This window comes from Tripterygium wilfordii, chromosome 12 (genome assembly GCF_013401445.1).
Source record: "Tripterygium wilfordii isolate XIE 37 chromosome 12, ASM1340144v1, whole genome shotgun sequence".
NCBI lineage: Eukaryota > Viridiplantae > Streptophyta > Magnoliopsida > Celastrales > Celastraceae > Tripterygium > Tripterygium wilfordii.
Genome location: NC_052243.1, coordinates 3,104,020 through 3,123,558, shown reverse-complemented (window position 1 = coordinate 3,123,558; position 19,539 = coordinate 3,104,020). Strand labels below are relative to the sequence as shown.

The 19,539-nt window shown below is 37.6% G+C and overlaps 4 protein-coding genes across 4 annotated transcripts; 2 read left to right on the top strand and 2 right to left on the bottom strand.

Moving 5' to 3' along the window:
• Window positions 1-268: 268 nt before the first annotated feature.
• LOC120011498 (transcription factor TCP15-like) lies at window positions 269-4,490 on the top strand. Its single transcript, XM_038862623.1, has 2 exons — window positions 269-1,533; window positions 4,234-4,490. The coding sequence occupies exons 1-2, from the start codon at window positions 555-557 to the stop codon at window positions 4,257-4,259; spliced, it is 1,005 nt and encodes a 334-aa protein (XP_038718551.1). The 5' UTR covers window positions 269-554; the 3' UTR covers window positions 4,260-4,490.
• Window positions 4,491-5,128: 638 nt separating this feature from the next.
• Window positions 5,129-8,508, bottom strand: LOC120011499 (ran guanine nucleotide release factor). The gene is made up of 8 exons (XM_038862624.1): window positions 8,355-8,508; window positions 8,017-8,197; window positions 7,882-7,917; window positions 7,628-7,765; window positions 7,367-7,453; window positions 6,145-6,192; window positions 5,986-6,062; window positions 5,129-5,571 (listed from the first exon to the last, which is right to left on the bottom strand). Exons 2-8 carry the CDS (start codon window positions 8,089-8,091, stop codon window positions 5,424-5,426), a joined length of 609 nt encoding a protein of 202 aa, XP_038718552.1. The 5' UTR covers window positions 8,092-8,197; window positions 8,355-8,508; the 3' UTR covers window positions 5,129-5,423.
• Window positions 8,509-9,750: 1,242 nt separating this feature from the next.
• Window positions 9,751-14,584, top strand: LOC120010597 (cullin-3B-like). Its single transcript, XM_038861376.1, has 3 exons — window positions 9,751-9,971; window positions 10,065-10,282; window positions 12,392-14,584. Exons 2-3 carry the CDS (start codon window positions 10,122-10,124, stop codon window positions 14,427-14,429), a joined length of 2,199 nt encoding a protein of 732 aa, XP_038717304.1. The 5' UTR covers window positions 9,751-9,971; window positions 10,065-10,121; the 3' UTR covers window positions 14,430-14,584.
• Window positions 14,585-14,816: 232 nt separating this feature from the next.
• LOC120010600 (haloacid dehalogenase-like hydrolase domain-containing protein 3) lies at window positions 14,817-18,521 on the bottom strand. The gene is made up of 10 exons (XM_038861378.1): window positions 18,361-18,521; window positions 18,133-18,249; window positions 17,914-17,996; window positions 16,973-17,056; window positions 16,747-16,822; window positions 16,581-16,653; window positions 16,136-16,209; window positions 15,638-15,731; window positions 15,209-15,296; window positions 14,817-15,084 (listed from the first exon to the last, which is right to left on the bottom strand). Exons 1-9 carry the CDS (start codon window positions 18,476-18,478, stop codon window positions 15,224-15,226), a joined length of 792 nt encoding a protein of 263 aa, XP_038717306.1. The 5' UTR covers window positions 18,479-18,521; the 3' UTR covers window positions 14,817-15,084; window positions 15,209-15,223.
• Between the last annotated feature and the right edge of the window lie 1,018 nt (window positions 18,522-19,539).

Here is a 19,539-nt window from a genome sequence, read left to right as displayed (position 1 = left end):
ATAACGCAGTATGACATTAGCACACACTTGGCTGAGCAAGGGCCCATCTCACAAATTAGGATAATGGAAACATTCATGTGACTTGAACTCACGACTTCCTACTTGCGCTAAGAATTATCCCAATCAAGTTTATCATCTCAGCCAACGAGTTGTTGTTTCATCCCCTAAAACCTCTCTCCCCCCTCTAAAATTCTAAACCCTAAAGGCTATAAAGCCCACCCCAAAACCTTAAAATTATTAGTGATCATTATATTTCTTTCTTTAAGCTTGCAATGCAAACAGCTCTCTCTTTCTCTCTCTAAATTAGAAGACAACTCATCTTGTCAGCCGCTCCCATTTGAAAGGAATTCAATCTACACAAAAAAAAAAAAGAAAAACAAAAAAAAGAAAGAGAGATAGAAAGAAACCCTCCAAGCCTGGCCACTAGGCCACCAAAGTGACTGAATTGAGTGAGAGAGAGATAGTGACACTCTCTCACACACACAAAACAAACAAAAGAAAGAAAAAAGAGAAAAAAAAAATAGTGACTCTCTCTCTCTACCTCTCACTTGATCATGGATGGCGATGATGGGATCCCAAGCAGGCCAAACTTTGCACTCCAATTCCTTGAGAAAAAGGAAGTAGACGAGGCATCTACTTCCACTGAGCCATCAAAGAAGCCTCCACCTAAGAGAACCTCCACCAAGGACCGACACACCAAAGTCGACGGTCGCGGTCGCCGGATCCGCATGCCCGCCATGTGCGCTGCACGTGTTTTCCAGCTCACGAAAGAGCTTGGCCATAAATCAGACGGCGAAACCATCGAGTGGCTCCTCCAGCAAGCGGAGCCAGCCGTCATTGCAGCCACGGGAACAGGTACGATTCCAGCCAATTTCACTTCTCTCAACATCTCTCTACGTAGCTCCGGTTCTACCATGTCAGCGTCTCACCTGAGGAACACTTACTTCAACCCTAATTTCCAACAATTCCGGATGAGGAACGAGGCCGGAGACGTGTCGGCAGCCACAGCCACGTCACCACATCCAAGAATACTGTTCGAGGACGTAAACGTAAATTCACGCGGAGGCGGTGAGACCGCGACTTGTTTTGATGTAACAGATTTGGGGAGAAAACGGAGACCAGATTCTTCTGATCACATGGCTCCAGGAGCAGCAAGTTACTTGTTGCAGTCGAGTACAGCTGGATCGATTCCATCAACTCACGCGACACTTCCTGCCGCGGCCGCGTTCTGGACGGTTACAAATCCAGCTGGCTACCAAGTACTGAGCGGGGAATCTCCTTCTACGGTGACGTTTTCGGGTTTTGGAGGAGGTAGTACTGGTACTAATACTCCTCATGGACTACATTTCATGAATTTTCCTACCCCTGTCGCTCTCCAACAATTCGGGTCAGGACTTGGTGGTGGTGGGATTAATGATGGCCACTTAGGGTTGTTCGCGGCGCCGAGTGTTTACAGGCCGATGGTGGGTGGTGGTGGCAGCGATGACTCGGAATCTCCGCATCCTCACCAGCGAGGGGATCTGGACGGACATGGTAGTACTACCACCCACCCTAATTCCTAGATTGATTACGTGATGTGTGTGGTTTGAATGTTTTTTATTTTGCAAATGCCCTCCAACACCATGGGTAAGTTGGATTAATTACTGTGAAATTGAGTTTAATTATATATCGATTTTGAGTGTGAGTGCCAAGAAAATTTTCGCATTAACATATATATAAATATATATATATATGGATATGGTTACTATTTGCTGGTGTGGGATCAATTAATTTGTAACAAATTTTGGTTAATCTGTCTATTTTATAATAGTTATAATTCCCCGCTGTTAAATTGTACGCATAGTATTTTATGTGGGACATGTGAATCATGTGCATCCAACTTAGTAGCTGAGATAACTGAGATACCTATTGCTAAGATCTTTATCACTTTTTATTTTATAAACTTGATTAGCACATGATCATTTTAGGCTTAAAGAATTTGAATATATGCATGCAAGAATATTGATTATGTAGTTAATATTTGTTACACAGCAGCATCATTCTGCATTTTGAAATTAGGTTAAGCAAATGACAACAGTACTGAATGTTCTTCAATATGTATCAATTATCTTTTTCTTCTTTTTTCTTTTTTTTCTTCTTTCTCTTTTGATTAATTTCATGCTAAATGTGCCCTGTTCAGTGGATTAGTGATGTTGGTAGACATAGTAAACAAAGTTTAACAACATGAGGGAACATACATTAATTTATGGCTTATTGAGAGATTATATAGTTCTAGTGATATGCACAACACCTTACAAAAATGGATTAGTTTAATTAGTCCTCTCTCTCTCTCACTCTCTCTCCCTCCCTCTCTCTCTCTCTCTCTCTCTCTATATATATATATATATGATTTCTTTTTATACATAATTTTGATGTTAATTAAATAAAATATGTAGGAGGATTCGAACCTTCAATTTCTTCGAAATTCTAAGTGGCCAGTAGGCCAATAGCTTCCTGTTTTACCATATGATTACTTGGTGATTTCATTTTCTTGTGACTTAATGCTTTGTGTCTTTAACTAATTAGGGTGTTGATTTAATGGAGACCACCAAACATATATATGCATGTAATTAAGCATTGATTTACATACAAAAGATGAATAATTAATTAATTACTTAACACACTAAATCAGCTTAAATATTCTTTTAATGTACGTTATATATATATATATGTCTTTTTATGTGACTTAATTTGTAGAGCCTCATTTAAATGGATTTCTTTTTTTGCCATGCTTGGGTGCAGTATGATAATAATGTTGTAAGTATATATCAGATTCCATAGATATTTTATATGCTTATAGTCTATTGTGTTATTCAAATTTTGGAGGAGGGAATTTGAATCTAGATAGCTAGGTTATGGTTCAATCAGACACTGGAGTACTGAAGAGGGACCATATATAATTGAATTGGGGTCCCATATATATATATATAAGGAACTGCATGTCATTAGAAGCTAACAGGAATAGTACAGTGATCATGCACCCGACCCTTAATGCCTCCAATATTGTTGCCTCACCTATCCTTCGAAAATTTGAAATTCTTCAAGTAGTTAATAATGGATGTATGTATGTCCAGGCCTGGCCAGCTACCAATTACAGGTACAGTTTCTACTTTGGGATGGAGAAGAGAATCATTTCCAGCCAAGCTGGTGCTACCTCCTCATATTAGGCAAAAGGATGATATGCATATCACATAAAAAATTTTTAAAAAATTCGAATAATGGCAGATTGGCAGTCCTGTTGATTCTCTAATAAATTATCTTAATAATAATAAAAAAACATAGAGTAGTTTATTAAGGAAAAAAGTAGTTGTAGTGTGCAACTAAGAGTACATGCATGCTGACATGAGATATTCCATCTAAACATAAATTATCCAGGCCTATTTGGTCACAAATTTTCAATACATAAACCCAAATGGTTGGCAAAGTGGGATCACACATCTAATTTTGGTTATAACTTGTAGATCTAATCCAATCTCTAAATTACAGGTGGATTAGTCACAAATTGTCGTATTCTTCATGCCATTCTGATTGAAAAATCCATTTGCTTGCCTTCTACTGTATATGTTCTATCACATCATTAAGTATCAAAGAAAACTAAGCCCACCCTATCAAGTTACCTTTCCGGCCGGGGCATCACTTTGACCAATAATTTAGTGCCAGATTCCTCCTCCATAACTTCAAAAGCTCTCACTGCCTTGGCTAGTTGAAGTCACAAATCTTCAAGCCACGGTTGACACCCTACAGACTCTATTGACCACAATGAATTTTTACTTTTTTAGGAATTCAATTCTGCTAGACTGTAGCTTGCCACTACCGTAGATTATATGGCAGCCCAAGTTGACAGGGGGATTGAGTATATATGCTGATCTCCAAGGACGATTGATTGAAGTTCGACAAACCCAAGAGGAAGGGGATGCCATTCTCAGGAGATAGCAAAATGTGCACGAATCAATTGACCAATGTGTGGGGGGGCCAAAAGGGGAAGGGGAAGGGGAGTTTGACTAGTTTATCTGACTTGTTTTTGTTGAGGAGGAGTTAGTTGTTGATTTTGTTCAGGAGGAGCCTCCTCGATGTTCTGACAATTGTTTGTGTTGCTCTTTCGTGTACTTTCCTTGTGATGTGTTTGCCTTCTATCAGTGTTGTTAAGGATGTTTGTGATGTTGTGCACATTGCTCTAACCTTGGTTGACAGCAGGTTTGTGTTTTTTAGCTGGTGCATGAGAGGACCATCAATTGGTTTTGATCCTGCAATTGTCAAGAGGGAGATTGTAGAATTTTTAATCCTAGTGTATACGACAATTACATGGTCATTCAAAATTGTATAACATTATTACGTGCCTACAGGAAAGTAAACTTGTGGTAGATTGCTATTTTAAGGTCCAAGCTAACAATTTTTTATCCGATACAAAGATGATTATTTAGACGCGTGAAGCCCTCCATTACTAATGCTTTGTTTTCTTGTGAACTATCACTTTCACTCTCTGTCAATTCTTAAAAGATATGTATTAGAAAAGAGTATCGCTTTCCTCATTATTAATTAGAAATATAGACATTATCATTATCATCCTTCCGGCGGCCAAATCAGCTTGGAATGAATCTCCTAATTTGAAGCATAATGCAGCCATATAGATTATAGAACATAACATCATTGGTCAAGCAATTCCCATGATCCATTAATGAGCAATCATCACTGTCCAGATCTAACCAAGATAAGGTAAAAGCAAAAGATATTTGCACAGATTGCAGCCACATGAGAAGGAACGTCTCCATGTGATACTGCAACACCTGCCAAAATTTTCAAGGATTTCACCATGAAAATTAGGAATTCTGCATATAAACATATAGCATAATCTTACCCATAATTCCAAATAGATGATTTTCCCATTCAATCTCTCTCAGAATTCATCAATGGGAAAATAGGACAGCTTTTCATCTTCAAAATGGTCCCTGGAGAGACTCATGGGTCATTCACTTTTCATCTGCAAAACGGTCCCTGGAGAGACTTATGTTTAGGTCAAGCACTTTTCATCTACAAAACGGTCCCTAGAGACTTACGTGTGGTCCCCTTTCTTCTGCTGTCATATGTGAAATTGTTGTCCAGAAAATAATAGAAAACTAAAATTGAATAACAGTAACCACACAAAAATAAGCAGGATCACAATTCCCACAACCTATACAAGAGAATTACTTCTACTGCACCAGAGAAAAAGTCACATAATTTGTCTCCGAGAGCTTAAAACAGAGAAAAGACACTAATATCCAATGAAGTTTCCCAGAAATGAACCAGGTAAAGGACACCAGCTCATTAAAAAATCAAAATAGCTGAAGTACCTATATTTCTACTTTCTTCAAGCAAGGGAACTTGTTTGCCCCTAAAACAAAATCTCAAGCAGCAGCACCAAAAAGGCTCCAGTCGTAGACTTTGAAGGTAGAAACGGCGAGTTTGAAGACCTCTGCCATTGGCAAGAATCCAGATTGTGCAGCTGGAGCAGCTAAACCAGCACCCACTGTTCTCGCACTTTCACTCAAGGGGCTGCAAACACAACAACATTAATGCAAAAATGTCATGCATAACCAAAGTAAAAAAAGAACGAGCTGTTAAGCGTTAAATCACGCGTAAAATGTTATCCATGATGTTTTTATGCTATCACTTGACAAAATGCATAAAAAAGACCAGGTTTTGACTGGCAACTGAAAAAATATGAGAAAGTGACAACCACTTGGTGATTATGAATTTATGAACAACAAGTTGTACCTTTCGTTTTTTACTTGCTAAGGTTTGTGAGCAGGCATAATTGGTAATCGACTTGATTCACAATCCTTGTGGGACGACCGGACGATCACTTTTTTACTTTTAAACTTACTTCAAACATACTACATGATGCTTCTAATGTAACCCAGTACAGCAAAAATCTATCCAATTTCAACAATGTATCTCAATACTTACTTTATTAAGATAGGTTCATATGCAGTTACCAGCACATCCGTACCGACTTCCTTGAGACGCAGATTTGCCAGATAGACCTGCAGATAATCATCACAGTTCAAGCTAACAATTCAAAGCACTAGCAACTAGCAAGACAGTGTAAAACAGGAAGAAACCAACCTTCACAATATTTTGAGCTTCCCTTCCCTGCCGTCCCTTAGAAATTGCCTATTTAGAAGAGGTAACAAAAATTAGTGACAAAGACTCAGCAGAGAATATGAGCGAGACAGAGAGAGCACTTTAGTCATAAATATGGCCAGTAAATATTTTTAATAGCATTTTATCCGTCATACAAAGAAAGCTCATTTAGCAAATATGATACCAATGACTACATTAGCTTGTCAGCAAATACAACTACTTTTTATCTTATGTGTAATCAGATCATATAAGCTTTCAAAAATTACCAAATTACATGCCCTTTCGACTTCTAAGTGATAATGTTCAATGGCCAAGTACTAATTGACCAATAGGAATCCCAGCTCAGGTTTATAGGTGGAGACTTTAATGATGTTCTGTAGGATGGCGGAATCTAGTAGGATGAGAGCCTTTCAAAACTTTCTTTCCATACACTCCTTCAAGGATCTCCATCTCGTCTAGAAAGATTCTTGATTGCCAATGACAGGAGGAGCACTGTAAGGGCGCCTCTCAATCCCTTCTGCCAAGGCCAATATCTGATCATCACCCAATTGTTTTGGAGGTATGGGTCTTTAAATGGGAACCTATTCCTTTCTGCTTTCAGAAATTTTGGCTAGAAACAAGGACTTGGGACTTGGGAGAGCTTATGAAGGAGTGGTCGATCCTTATCAGCCTACTGGTTATACCATCTACAAATTATGTGAAAAATTGAGATTTATTAAAGGGAAGTTGAAAGCTGTAATAATGCTAATGGTGACCTTAGCAAAAAAACTGAAGCATTTATGGCAGAGATTAAGGCACTGGACACCATTGAAAGTGTTATGGCAGCTGGTGAGGGAGAAAAATCAAAAAGAGAAGTGGTTAGGAATGAGTTACATGACTCATTTGGAGGAGTAAGCTTGGAGAAAAGTCCAGAATTAATTGGTGAAATCTGGAGATCAGAACACCAAATTCTTTCACAAAATGTTCAATTCTCACAGGAACCATAACTATATTAGCTCCATGAAGATTCACGGAAGGGTTGTCACTCAAGAAGAAAATTGGAAAGCTGAAATCACCTCCTTTTATAAGGTGGTGTTCACAGAAAATCATCTATGGAGACCATACATGAACAACATCAATGTCTAATCCATAAGAAAATCAAAAGGCAAAACAAGGAAAGTAAATAATAGGCATGTTTGCGACATGCAATGGATAGAAAACATACCATCTGGCCAACTGCAGTGGTAACAACGGCTGGTATACCCCTGTGGCACAAGCCAGGGGCCTCAATCACTCCTGACTGTTCTATCATCTGAGGCATTGGACACAAATAATGTTATATCTAACACACTATTCATGAAACAACTTCTACAGAAACCAAAAAAAAAATAAAAATAAGAACAACGCAATCTCCCCACATCCTAGTTTTCACTATTTTTCTGGTTATTCATCTTGTAGACAATAGCAAATTAAGCCCGAAGCTTACCGTGCACCCTTCAGCATCCTGTTCAGTTGCAAGATCCTGAAGAAACCATGCTGCACTTCCAACGTCTCCAACATCATGCTTAAAATCCAACAACTCGAATATCAAGCTCTCATCTCGTGCAGGGTCAACAAACACCTCCTTTTATTTATAAAAATTGGAGCAACAATTCAGTGAATCACCAAAAAAACAAAAAACAAAAACAAAACAAACCGACAGGAATCAGTACATTACATAGAAGCAACAGCATAACCAACCTGATGATCAGGAACTTGACGGATGTTGCTCACATCCTACAAATAAAACATATTTAGGACATATTTTAGCATCTGATCACAACTGAACATAAAAGAAATTCAATGCCACACCAACCCACAGTAATTTTAACTTACCTGAAACCTAACGGGGAAAGCGCTACTGATCGCGCCACCAAAAAGAGGGCGTTCGGTATAAAAATCTTCCGGCATTTTCAGGGCAGAAGCGATGATATAGAGACAAACTACGATTCTTAATCAACGGTACTTGTAGTGAATTCACTATCTCACAAGGAAAAAAAAAACTGAAGCAAACTGCCTGTACGAGTAAAGCCAAACACAATACAAATCAAGATTGTTACAGTGAATCAATCAGAAAAAGATACAAGAATAGAACAAACGATAAACACGATACAAAATCAGGAGTGTCACTCTGAATCAGAAAAAAGATACAAGAAGAGAATAAACGATGATACCTGTGTGTGCTGCAAAAGCTTGAGAAGAACCAGAGAAATTTATAGGTGTCTGGTTTTTTCTAGCGTATATTCAACGCCACGCGCATATGGAGAAGAACTCCCAAATAATTAAGCTCTTTTGTGGATTTCGGGTCCCACCAACAAAAACAACTTAGCCACGTCAGATTTGCTTTGCTCTGTAGATTTTAATTTTTTTTTTCTAACTTTATGAGAAAAAACCCAAAAAAAATGTGTTATAATATATGAAATTATGAATGTATTAAGGAGGGGAATTAAGTAATTAACCGTCCATCTTCTCTTCTTTGTTTCTCTCTCCTCTCTCTACAATTTCAAAACAAAAATTCCTAAGGAAATGGGAGGAGGACAATATCGAGCTTCTCTCGCCTTTTTTCCTCCTCTCCATATGTAAATTTACGCTCATATCTTTGTTATGTGTTGAATAAGGTTGCGATCTAGGGTTTCTTCACTCAAGATTATATCTCATCCATATATCGAGACTTTTTGATCACCGATTATTTTTGGTGTGTTCAACGACACATATTTTTTACACAATGATGCGAATTCTAGATCTAGTGGGGTATTGACATCTGACATCACAGTGCATAAAGGACATCTTGAAGAAAATGAGGAAGCACCACCTTTGCTCAAGCCGAGGTGGTACCCTAATCACAACAGAGGTGGTACCTCGATCATAATTGAGGTAGGCTCCTAGGCATTAAGCCGAGATGGCCATCACTCGCGAATAATGACGTATCCATAAAGGACACAAACTCCATACATAGTCTAACGAATATGGATGGAATTTAGTAATTTATCCTCTGATAAACCCTTATCAAGACCAAAGTGAGACTACAATTAGAACACTTCAACTCATAAAAAATGACCTCAAGCACTAGATAAATATTCTAACTACACTTTCAATAGTTTGTTCTCCAAACACTAAGTTATCCTCTCTAACAAAGTTATGTACTGACGTGAGCATTGAAGAAGTTCCTACGAGCACATCCTCTAGATATTCACTAGGAAAACAACCAATCCGGAAGGAATGAATTAGTAATTGTTTGGCAAGGTCAATCCTACCTACAACATCATCAACTATTTTCTTAAATTATATTAATTTCATTCATTTTCTTCCTCCCTCGTGATCTTATGTAGTCAAATAAAGAAGACCAAAAGGTTCAAAATAACTAAAAAACAATAGTTATTTTTTTAGAAGGAAAAAAAAACAATAGTAATTGATATTATATAAATTTTTTTAAAATCGTTCAGAAATATAATTGATAGATAAATATGGGATTATGTACCATAATCTCATAAAAGAAATAAAAAGTTAAATAAATAAAAAAAATTATATTTTTTTCAAACAATAAAAAAATATATAATAAAACAAAGGAGGCTCGGAACTTGTTCTTCCCAAAATACCAAACCAGCAAGAGGAGAGGAAACAACGTATCTTGTGCACAAATCCCTCGTCAAGTCTCAAATCCTCTTCATTTTTGTCTTATTCCTCTCAATTTTCAATCTATATACACTCGTAGTTTCACATACACTCGATTTATCGCTCTTTATTGTTTCAATCTCAAACCCTAATCCTCCAGAGCACACTCAAATTTCACGGTCAGTCACCGGTTCTGCCGTTCGAATCAGCGTCTGCTGAATCGTATTCTGGCCGTTAATCTTCCGATAACGTTTTGTTTTTATCATCTACAGAGTTGGAAGATCGGATTGGAAGAAGTAGCAGAGAGAGAGAGAGAGGAGGGGAAGAGGATGAGTAACCAGAAGAAAAGGAATTTCCAGATAGAGGCGTTTAAGCACCGGGTGGTGGTGGATCCCAAATACGCCGACAAGACTTGGAAGATTCTGGAACACGCGATCCATGAGATTTACAATCATAATGCTAGCGGACTCAGCTTTGAAGAGCTCTATAGGTTTGTCTGCTCTTTTCTTTTTTTGATTGTTGAAGTTTTTTTTCTGATGATTTTAGATGATACATGGGACTAGTGGTGAATTAAGACTCGTGGAGGACACACTTGTATGTTCCATCTTTTGTGCTGGTATTTATTTTTTCAGGAATTTTGATGAGGTTTTGCTGTTGGATTTAGTCGCTCAAAGATTTTTGTTCTTGCCTAATTATGTTTGTTTCTGTGGTGTTGTTACCCTGATGATTTGAGGAGGGGTAGACTTGTTTCCTTTATTTAAGTCCTTGGATGATTTACTGCGAGGACCTCTTATTGCTCTAAGCTTATGCTCATTTATATGCATACGGAATTCATGATAATTTTATGCATCAGTGGCCTCAGTGGTAGAGTTACAAAGTGTGTTCAATTTCTTGAAACGGCCACATAAGTACTGCCGCGAGAGCTTTGTGCTCGGGAGTTGTTTACCATTTTATATGCGAACATGTGGCCTAGTAGTAGAGTTACAGGGTGCAACCTAAAATAAAGGTAATAGATTCAATACCTGAAACAACATCCCTGCATATTATATGGGCGTAAGGTATGCAAAAGCCTTATGCACGGGTGTTGTTTACGTTTTTATGTAGGACATTTTAAATTCTCTGATAATATATTAATACCTGAAAGCTGATTATGTGCTTGTAGAAATTTTCAATGTAACACCTAATCGTTCAGTTAGACTAATAGGATGATATTGTAAATAGGAGTTCCCTTGAGTGACACAGACAATTCTTTGTAAATGATGTAGAACACTAGGATGTGGCTTGTTCGTATTATGATCCCAAGAGGAATGGGAGTAAAATAATCTGCCTTCTTTATAATAGAACTCTACATTGTGATGAAAGAACTTTATTGCTTGGCCAAGGTTTTTCCTGGAACACCTAATCCAGCTAGGATTAGGTGCGAGAAATCCATTGACGAGACACTTTAGCATGCATGATTTGTTCTATCCGTAGCTTGACATAAATGGGTAATGAAGGTGGTGTTGCTCAATACGACATTCTCGTCTTCAATTCATTTCTGGTAGAGCATTGTTTACAATAGTGTAAATGCAAATTTTTTTTAAATGCCTTCTTTAACTATCGCATGATTCTACTAGCATGACCTTTATATCCAAATTGATGCAATTATGTTAGTCTCTTCAAATCCTCAGCTACTGGATGAGTCCTGTTAACTGTGACCTCCAATGGTTGAGAATGGATATAAGGAGACAGCCACAGTTGGTATTTTGAATGTCTCTCTAGTAAGAGGAACATTGGCTGAATTGGAAAGAGGCAGAGATGTATTTTTCTCCATTTTCGTGAATTTCATCTGTTCCTTAGATATCCTTTTTTATTGTGTTTTTTTCCACAAGCAGCCTGTAGTCAAATTCAAGACTTATTGTGGTTCTTTTTAATCTTTACCAATCATTATTTAGTTTTTTTTAGTCTTTACCAATGGTGGGAATTCTATTGGGCATTGTAATATACACTTGAAATGATCTATAGAATTGCTGTTATGTTGCCTAGTATCCACACCAGGCTATTGCCTTGGTCTGTGTGGTTTTGGATTGCCATGATATCCTGCCGGCTTGTGGTAGTTCAAATGTGGGCTTATCAGTTTGTGTTGGTTCTTTAGAATTTTTTTCTGTAATTTTTCTTTGGTCTTTCACAGCTTTCGCTCCATAAAGGTATTTTCTTGTTGGCCTTTGGAAGAATTTAAAGTAACTATAAAAAGGGCTCAGAGAGTGTGCCCTAAGAAGAGTATGTTTTAAACTCCTCTCATACAAGAGGTGTCAGAAAGAAAACATGTTGTGAGTTCTTCTAAAAGCCATACCATGATTTCACGGCAATCTTTATAGATAGATTTATAAGTTTGTAGCTTGATCCACTCTAGGAGTATTTTTTATTAAAGTTTTCTTCTGAAGGTGGTGGCACTACACATTGCATGCATCTGAGATCTTCTTGCTTAGTTAAATGAATCTTTTTGGTATCGCTTTTCCAGTCCGCTTGTCATGTGATATTTCCCAGGGGAAAGAAAAAGCATTTATACACACAATTGAAGGGTCTCTATGTTGACATTATGGTCTTGTCTTAATTGCAGAAATGCGTATAATATGGTGCTGCACAAATATGGTGAGAAGTTGTACTCTGGGCTGGTTACGACCATGACTTCGCATCTCAGAGAAATATCAAAATCTATTGAGGTGGCTCAGGGAGATTCATTTCTTGAAGAGTTGAACAGGAAATGGAATGACCATAATAAAGCTTTGCAAATGATTAGAGACATACTGATGTACATGGACAGGACTTACATACCGAGTACTAATAAAACCCCTGTTCATGAGCTGGGCCTGAACCTATGGAGGGATAAAATTATTCACTCCAGCAAAATTCATACAAGGCTTCTAAATACGCTTCTTGAATTGGTGCTCAGAGAACGGACCGGTGAAGTTATTAACCGAGGACTGATGAGGAATATAATTAAGATGCTTATGGAGTTGGGTTCTTCTGTTTACCAAGAAGACTTTGAAAAGCCTTTCCTTGAGGTCTCAGCGGAGTTTTACCGGGGTGAATCTCAGAAGTTCATTGACTGTTGTGATTGTGGGGAGTATCTAAAGAAAGCTGAGAGACGTCTTAATGAAGAAATGGACAGAGTGACCCATTATTTGGATTCCAAGAGCGAAGTTAAGATAACAAACGTGGTTGAGAAGGAGATGATTGCTAATCACATGCTTAGATTGGTCCACATGGAGAATTCGGGCTTGGTAAATATGCTTATTGATGATAAGTATGAAGACATGGGAAGAATGTACAATTTGTTTCATAGGGTCCCCAACGGGCTTTCAACAATCAGAGAAGTGATGACTTCTCACCTCAGGGACACTGGTAAACAGTTGGTCACTGATCCAGAAAGATTGAAAGATCCCGTTGAGTTTGTCCAGCGGCTGTTGGATGAAAAAGATAAGTATGATAACATAATAAGCATGGCATTTAACAATGACAAGACATTCCAGAATGCTTTGAATTCCTCTTTTGAATACTTCATTAATTTGAATCTTCGTTCACCTGAGTTCATTTCATTATTTGTGGATGACAAACTTCGCAAAGGTTTGAAGGGTGTAAGTGAGGAGGATGCAGAACTTATTCTTGACAAGGTGATGATGTTATTTCGCTACCTGCAGGAGAAAGATGTATTCGAAAAGTATTATAAACAGCATTTAGCCAAGCGGCTGTTGTCTGGGAAAACTGTATCTGATGATGCAGAGAGGGGTCTGATAGTCAAGCTTAAGACAGAATGTGGCTACCAATTTACTTCAAAGTTAGAAGGCATGTTCACGGACATGAAAACATCCCAGGACACGATGCTAGGGTTTTATGCAAGCCATCCTGAGCTTGTGGATGGCCCTACCCTAGCTGTTCAGGTTCTGACTACTGGGTCCTGGCCAACTCAGCCAAGCATTACATGCAACTTGCCAGTTGAAATGACAGCACTATGTGAGAAGTTCAGGTCATATTATCTAGGGACTCATACTGGTCGGAGATTATCCTGGCAAACTAATATGGGTACAGCGGATATCAAAGCAACATTTGGAAAGGGTCAAAAGCATGAGTTGAATGTCTCCACTTATCAAATGTGTGTTCTCATGCTGTTTAACAATGCTGATCGCGTTAGCTACAAGGAGATAGAGCAGGCCACTGAGATTACTGCTTCAGACTTGAAGAGGTGTTTGCAATCTATGGCTTGTGTGAAGGGAAAGAATGTTCTTCGAAAAGATCCTATGAGTAAAGAAATTGGCGAAGATGATGCATTTTTTGTGAATGACAAGTTTACTAGCAAATTGTACAAGGTGAAGATAGGAACAGTTGTTGCACAGAAGGAATCAGAACCAGAGAAGCAGGAGACGAGGCAGAGAGTGGAAGAGGACAGGAAGCCACAGATTGAAGCAGCAATAGTTAGGATCATGAAATCAAGGAGGGTATTGGATCATAACAATATAATCACCGAGGTAACTAAGCAATTGCAGTCTCGCTTCCTAGCTAACCCTACGGAGATTAAGAAGCGGATTGAGTCCCTAATTGAGAGGGATTTCTTAGAAAGAGACAACAATGACAGGAAAATGTATCGATATCTTGCCTAAAAAATTCCTTGAGCAGACTTCTTTCTTGTCTGATGGTTTTAACACTGGCAGTTGAATTGTACGTTGGTAAGCTAAAAATTGTTCTGTTTCTGCAAGCTTCATTGGATTGGATTTTAATGCACGCAATTTGTTTTATCTTATGGTTTTTCCTTGTCTTCGCTCTCTCGTATATGTGGTCTTCATTGTAGTATGCCTGATGTCCATTAATTTATGATAATAATAGCAGAGTATTCTATTTTGAAATGCTTAATTATTGGATGTTTAGGCAGTAAAGCTTGGGTAGCAAATAAATATCATGTGTTTTGAGACATTAGTTTACAGTAAGTAATTTTCAGAATTATTTTTGATTTAAATGAGGGATTTATGTACAATGACCCAACTTGCATAGGATTGAGAATTGGATTGTACTTCGAAAACTATTCTTACTTGACATGATATCAGGAGGATAAAATGCCGTTGGGTTGTGATTTATATATATATATTTTGGTTGCTGCAGTGTTCTTTTGCTAATAACAAAATACACACAAAAAACTCGGACCCTCCTGCAAATCCAACACTTTGGTCAAGTTTGAACTTTTCACTAAACATAGGATCTGCTACACATCAGGAGGCCGCTCAATCGGTACTCATTATATGTGGTGAACAAACCAGAACCCTGTGAAGCATGTTTTTATACAGAAGGTTAGAACAATAGTTTTCTTCATATCATAACAATGGCATCCAGTTACAAGGTCAATTAAAGAAACATGTATATCGCCCAAACATCAAACACACCGTACCTGATTTCTTTGAAACTATGTTTTGGATTCTGAGATGAGGAGGCGACTTTGTATCTGTAAGAATGTCTTCACATCTTTTCCCCATAACCTGTATGGATATTGTATGAATTTGAGAACAAATGCAGAAGATGTAAACAGTGAAGTTTTACTCCTAACAGGCTAGCATGCATGTATGTGCCAAGTTCACAAATCCACTACCCCCACGGCAGCTGGGGAAGAAAAATGCATTAGGAAACTGAATTTCAGGGGGTTTGTCAGCTATAAATTGAAAGAAATAGGAGAACATAAGTTTCACACACATTGAATCAAAGTCGTCCTCAATAGGACCAACTAATAATTGTGATGGTTATATAAATCATGAACAATGCCTCAAGTATGACAGTATATATATACATAAATGTGTTTATGCAAGGCTAGATAACAGTCTACCAGCAATCAATCCCGACGCCATTGGCCCCAAGCTTATCAGCATTTTCATCATCGCCAACGTGTACTGCCTTCCCAGGCTCCACGCCAATTTGATCTGCAACAAATACTGTGCATTATGATGATTGTTTCACTTTCGTCTTCTAAAATCATCAGATGTAATGTATAATAGGGGATTAGCACTAATCTTCCTGTTTTCTAATATGTTCATTTGGTAGAGGGATGAAAGAACATCTTATGCCGGTTTTAGATTTGTAACATAAAAGACTCTCTCAACTTAAGAAACTTGTGAACCAATTAGACAAAACTCTTTATATTTTGTAGTTCAGATATTTTCAACACAGTAAGACATTCAAATAAACCAGAGGCAGAGGCGACAGATATACATTATTAGTGGCTAAACTAGTCATGAACCGAAATTTTCAATAATCACGATAACAAATAGGTAGCATATTCCCCGCGACTGAATCTTTAAGCAGAACATTTGTTGACATTACATACCTAAAGCAGCTTTAAATATTCTCGCATCTGGTTTTTCATATCCAACCTCTGAAGATATAATAACAGAATCAAACCTGACAAGGAAGGGAGAAAGCAAACAAAATCACAAAACGTCCTTCCAACTTTATACACTGAAGCACGTATAGCTGCCTGATATTACTGTCCTCCCATAAGCAACCAATTACTAAATTCTTGTTTGTTCCTCCCCAGAACAGTCTTAATAGAGAACAAAGACAAGATTTTCAACATTTTTTTGACATACCAAGGATGACTCCATAGGCATAAAGATAAAATTTTCACTGTTCTAAGGAATCCTGGTCTAAGAGCGTATGGTAAACATGAAGAATCACACGAAAAATTAAAGATGCTATGGAATTAGACAGAAATTTGCCACCCTCAAAGAACCATGCACAAGAAGCAGACGACAGCGAAGAATAATGCTTACAGATCTACAATGTTAAGGTCCCTCAATAGCTTCCTCAAGCGAGTGTCAAAATTGGACACGACAGCCACCTTGACTGTGTCATTACTTAGAAGGTCAGAAAGGAAGAACAAGTAAGATCCATTGCCTTACATATTGAACAAAAAAGCAGGGTGATAAGTGAGTATACCTCCAGCATCTCTGAGGAGCAATATTGTTTCGTAAGCCCCATCAGGAAGATGCCATGCATCACCTTCTGCATAGTACTGAGTAGAGCAGCTAATATGACTTCAGAAGTTCATATTATAGTGATAATAAATACTCCATGATTGCATTAAATATGTTGACAGCCATGGCTCTATAGAACAAGTCACAATTAACATGATTATGATAAGAATGCAAAACTGTGTTTTTACCTCATAGACTTCTTCAAAATAATCATTGTTGGCACAACCAGTGGCTTCAGAGACAACAAGTCTCCAAAATGTCCTCCCATCCCCCTGATTATAGTGTATAAGACATAAGAAACAACGTACTTCAGTTATTTTTTTCACCATATGATGTATTTTGCTTAATTAAGGCCACTTAAGTAGAAGGAAACATTAATCTATTTCACATAGCTAATCAAACTTCACACTGAGCGACAGAGAGAAAAAAAATCATACATAACAAGCTCATGGCTCATAGACACATGGCGTTGTGTCTTTTTCTGCAGAAGAGGTCATTTATTTGTTAAAAATGATATAATCGACCTTGAAATATATTGCAGCAAGAGAAAGATTGTGACTTTAAACATTTTTATAACAGCTGAATATGAAAAGATTGTCACAGATTTCATATTGTCATAGATGGAACTTTAAAACAAAAACATTAATCTGTAACAAAATATGAACTAGTGAAGCCTTAAACGGCTATTGGGGCAGCAGGTTGATATTCTCATATTCTACAAGAAAAAATGCTTCATTCACATGCCAGCTACAAAGAAACTGCTAACTTCTGTATGTATTAGGCAACAAATAGAAAACCCTGCCAGGCCTTGATCTCAAATTGAAAAATAAACACTAACGATTTCCAAGGGCAAATGAGGCAATTGTTGTTTGCCACAGAAAAAGGAGTCTCATTTACAAACAAGAACATGATACTTTATCTAACAACTTTTTCTTGAAACAATATGCAAGGCTACTAAAGCAACGAAAACAATATTCGAAAACTACTGGAGACAGGCAAGATGCCATAGAAGGAGCAATATGTTAAAACACCTTGTATAAAAGCATCGGATCAAATCCCAAATCCTCATTACAAATAAGCAGAAAGTACATGAAATTTCAGTTAGCTAGCCAGAGAAAACAAAACTGACCTGGTAACGGAGCTTTTCAGGCCATGGAGCTGCAAATGCTCTCTTAAAACCTTGCTTAATCTCAGCTGGACTCAACCTTAGTCCTGAATGACAAATTGGAGTCCACAATAATAAGCATTATCCCCGTACAACCAAAGTTAAAAAGAAAAAAGAAAAAACGAAAACTGTTGAATTGGAAGAAAGCACAACATGATACATAAATTTGAGAGAGAAATGAACCGTATTTGGTGGCAATGGAGGCGTATGTTTCTTCAACGGGTTTTGACAATTGCAAAAGGGTACCTCCAGCATCCAACAACAGTGCATCATAAGCCCTCCTAACTGCCCTTCCTTGTCCTGCAAGAATTCAATCACAAAGAAGAGATTGATTATGCAAAACCCACCGCCAAAGAAATCTCCAATTCAATTGGGTTAATCAGTTTCTTTGAAAGAATTGAAGAATCTAACCAGCGTTGATGGCGTTGGAAGAGAAACGAAGGTGGGTGTTTGAGAGCTTCAAATTATCAGGTTTAAGGGCTCTCAAGATACTATTCCCATGCCAGCATTTCGTCAAGCAAGCCTCCATTTGATCCGAGAGTCTTGAGCGATATTCACCATGTCTACTCTGTTGACTGTTGCTCTTTATTAATGTTCTTATTTTCCTTTCCCTTTTTTTTATTAAAAACAATTAATTGTGCATTATTTACAGAAAACATTTGTCAAAAATATTTTTAAAAAAAAAAAAACTCTCACAAAAAAAATTATGGAAGTAAAAAAATTACTGGGTTTTGTCTGATAATGATATAAGACATTGGAGAAAACTAAACAGAAAACACAGGGAAAGATGAATCGTTTTAGTGGAAAGTTTTCAGTTTAAAGTGCGGAATCCCACACACCCTGGGTCTTCCCCTCAGTTTAGTCTTCTCTAATTCTTACATTCAACGCACAACAACATTAGTTGAGTTTTAGGGACAAGTGAATTCTGGATATGAAATATTGGAAGAAACTAAACAGGAAAAAATTGGTTGATAATTTGATCTCTTTAGTTTCCTCCAATTTTCACATACAGCGTTGGGCACTCTAATTTCTGTGCCTTGGTTAAAGGGTCTTGATGGCCAACAAAGGAAGGTTCAGTATTTAAAGATGAGCAAAAGACTTGGTAGTACATCTTTCAGAAAGAATCTTCATCAAATGCATGATTTGAATGGTCTAAGACTGTATGCAAAAAAAAATAAAGCACAATATGCATGCTACTGCTTTACAAAATATACCGTGAAAGATAAGGTAATTAATCAAATATTAGTTCGTGTACACCTTGGGGATCGGACCCCAAAGCTCAAGTTGAAAACTTGTGCAGCTATAAAACAATGCTTGCAGAACCGACTAGTGAGTCTGTGTCTTGATCAAGTGATCCTGAGCTGTATGGAACTTTTGGTCAAAGGTTATTTCACTGTTCAATTTTCAGTAAACAAACCAGCAACCAGTGGCTACTGATAAGAATGAAAATGTCATTTTGTACGATTGATCTTTCTGCATTCTTTCTACAGTCTAGCTGCCTTTGAAAGACATTGATGCAGCATGAAAGAACATCAGTCTCTTGTTTTTCTGCTACCATGTCAATTGTTAGAACTCATATTGTAAAGGAAC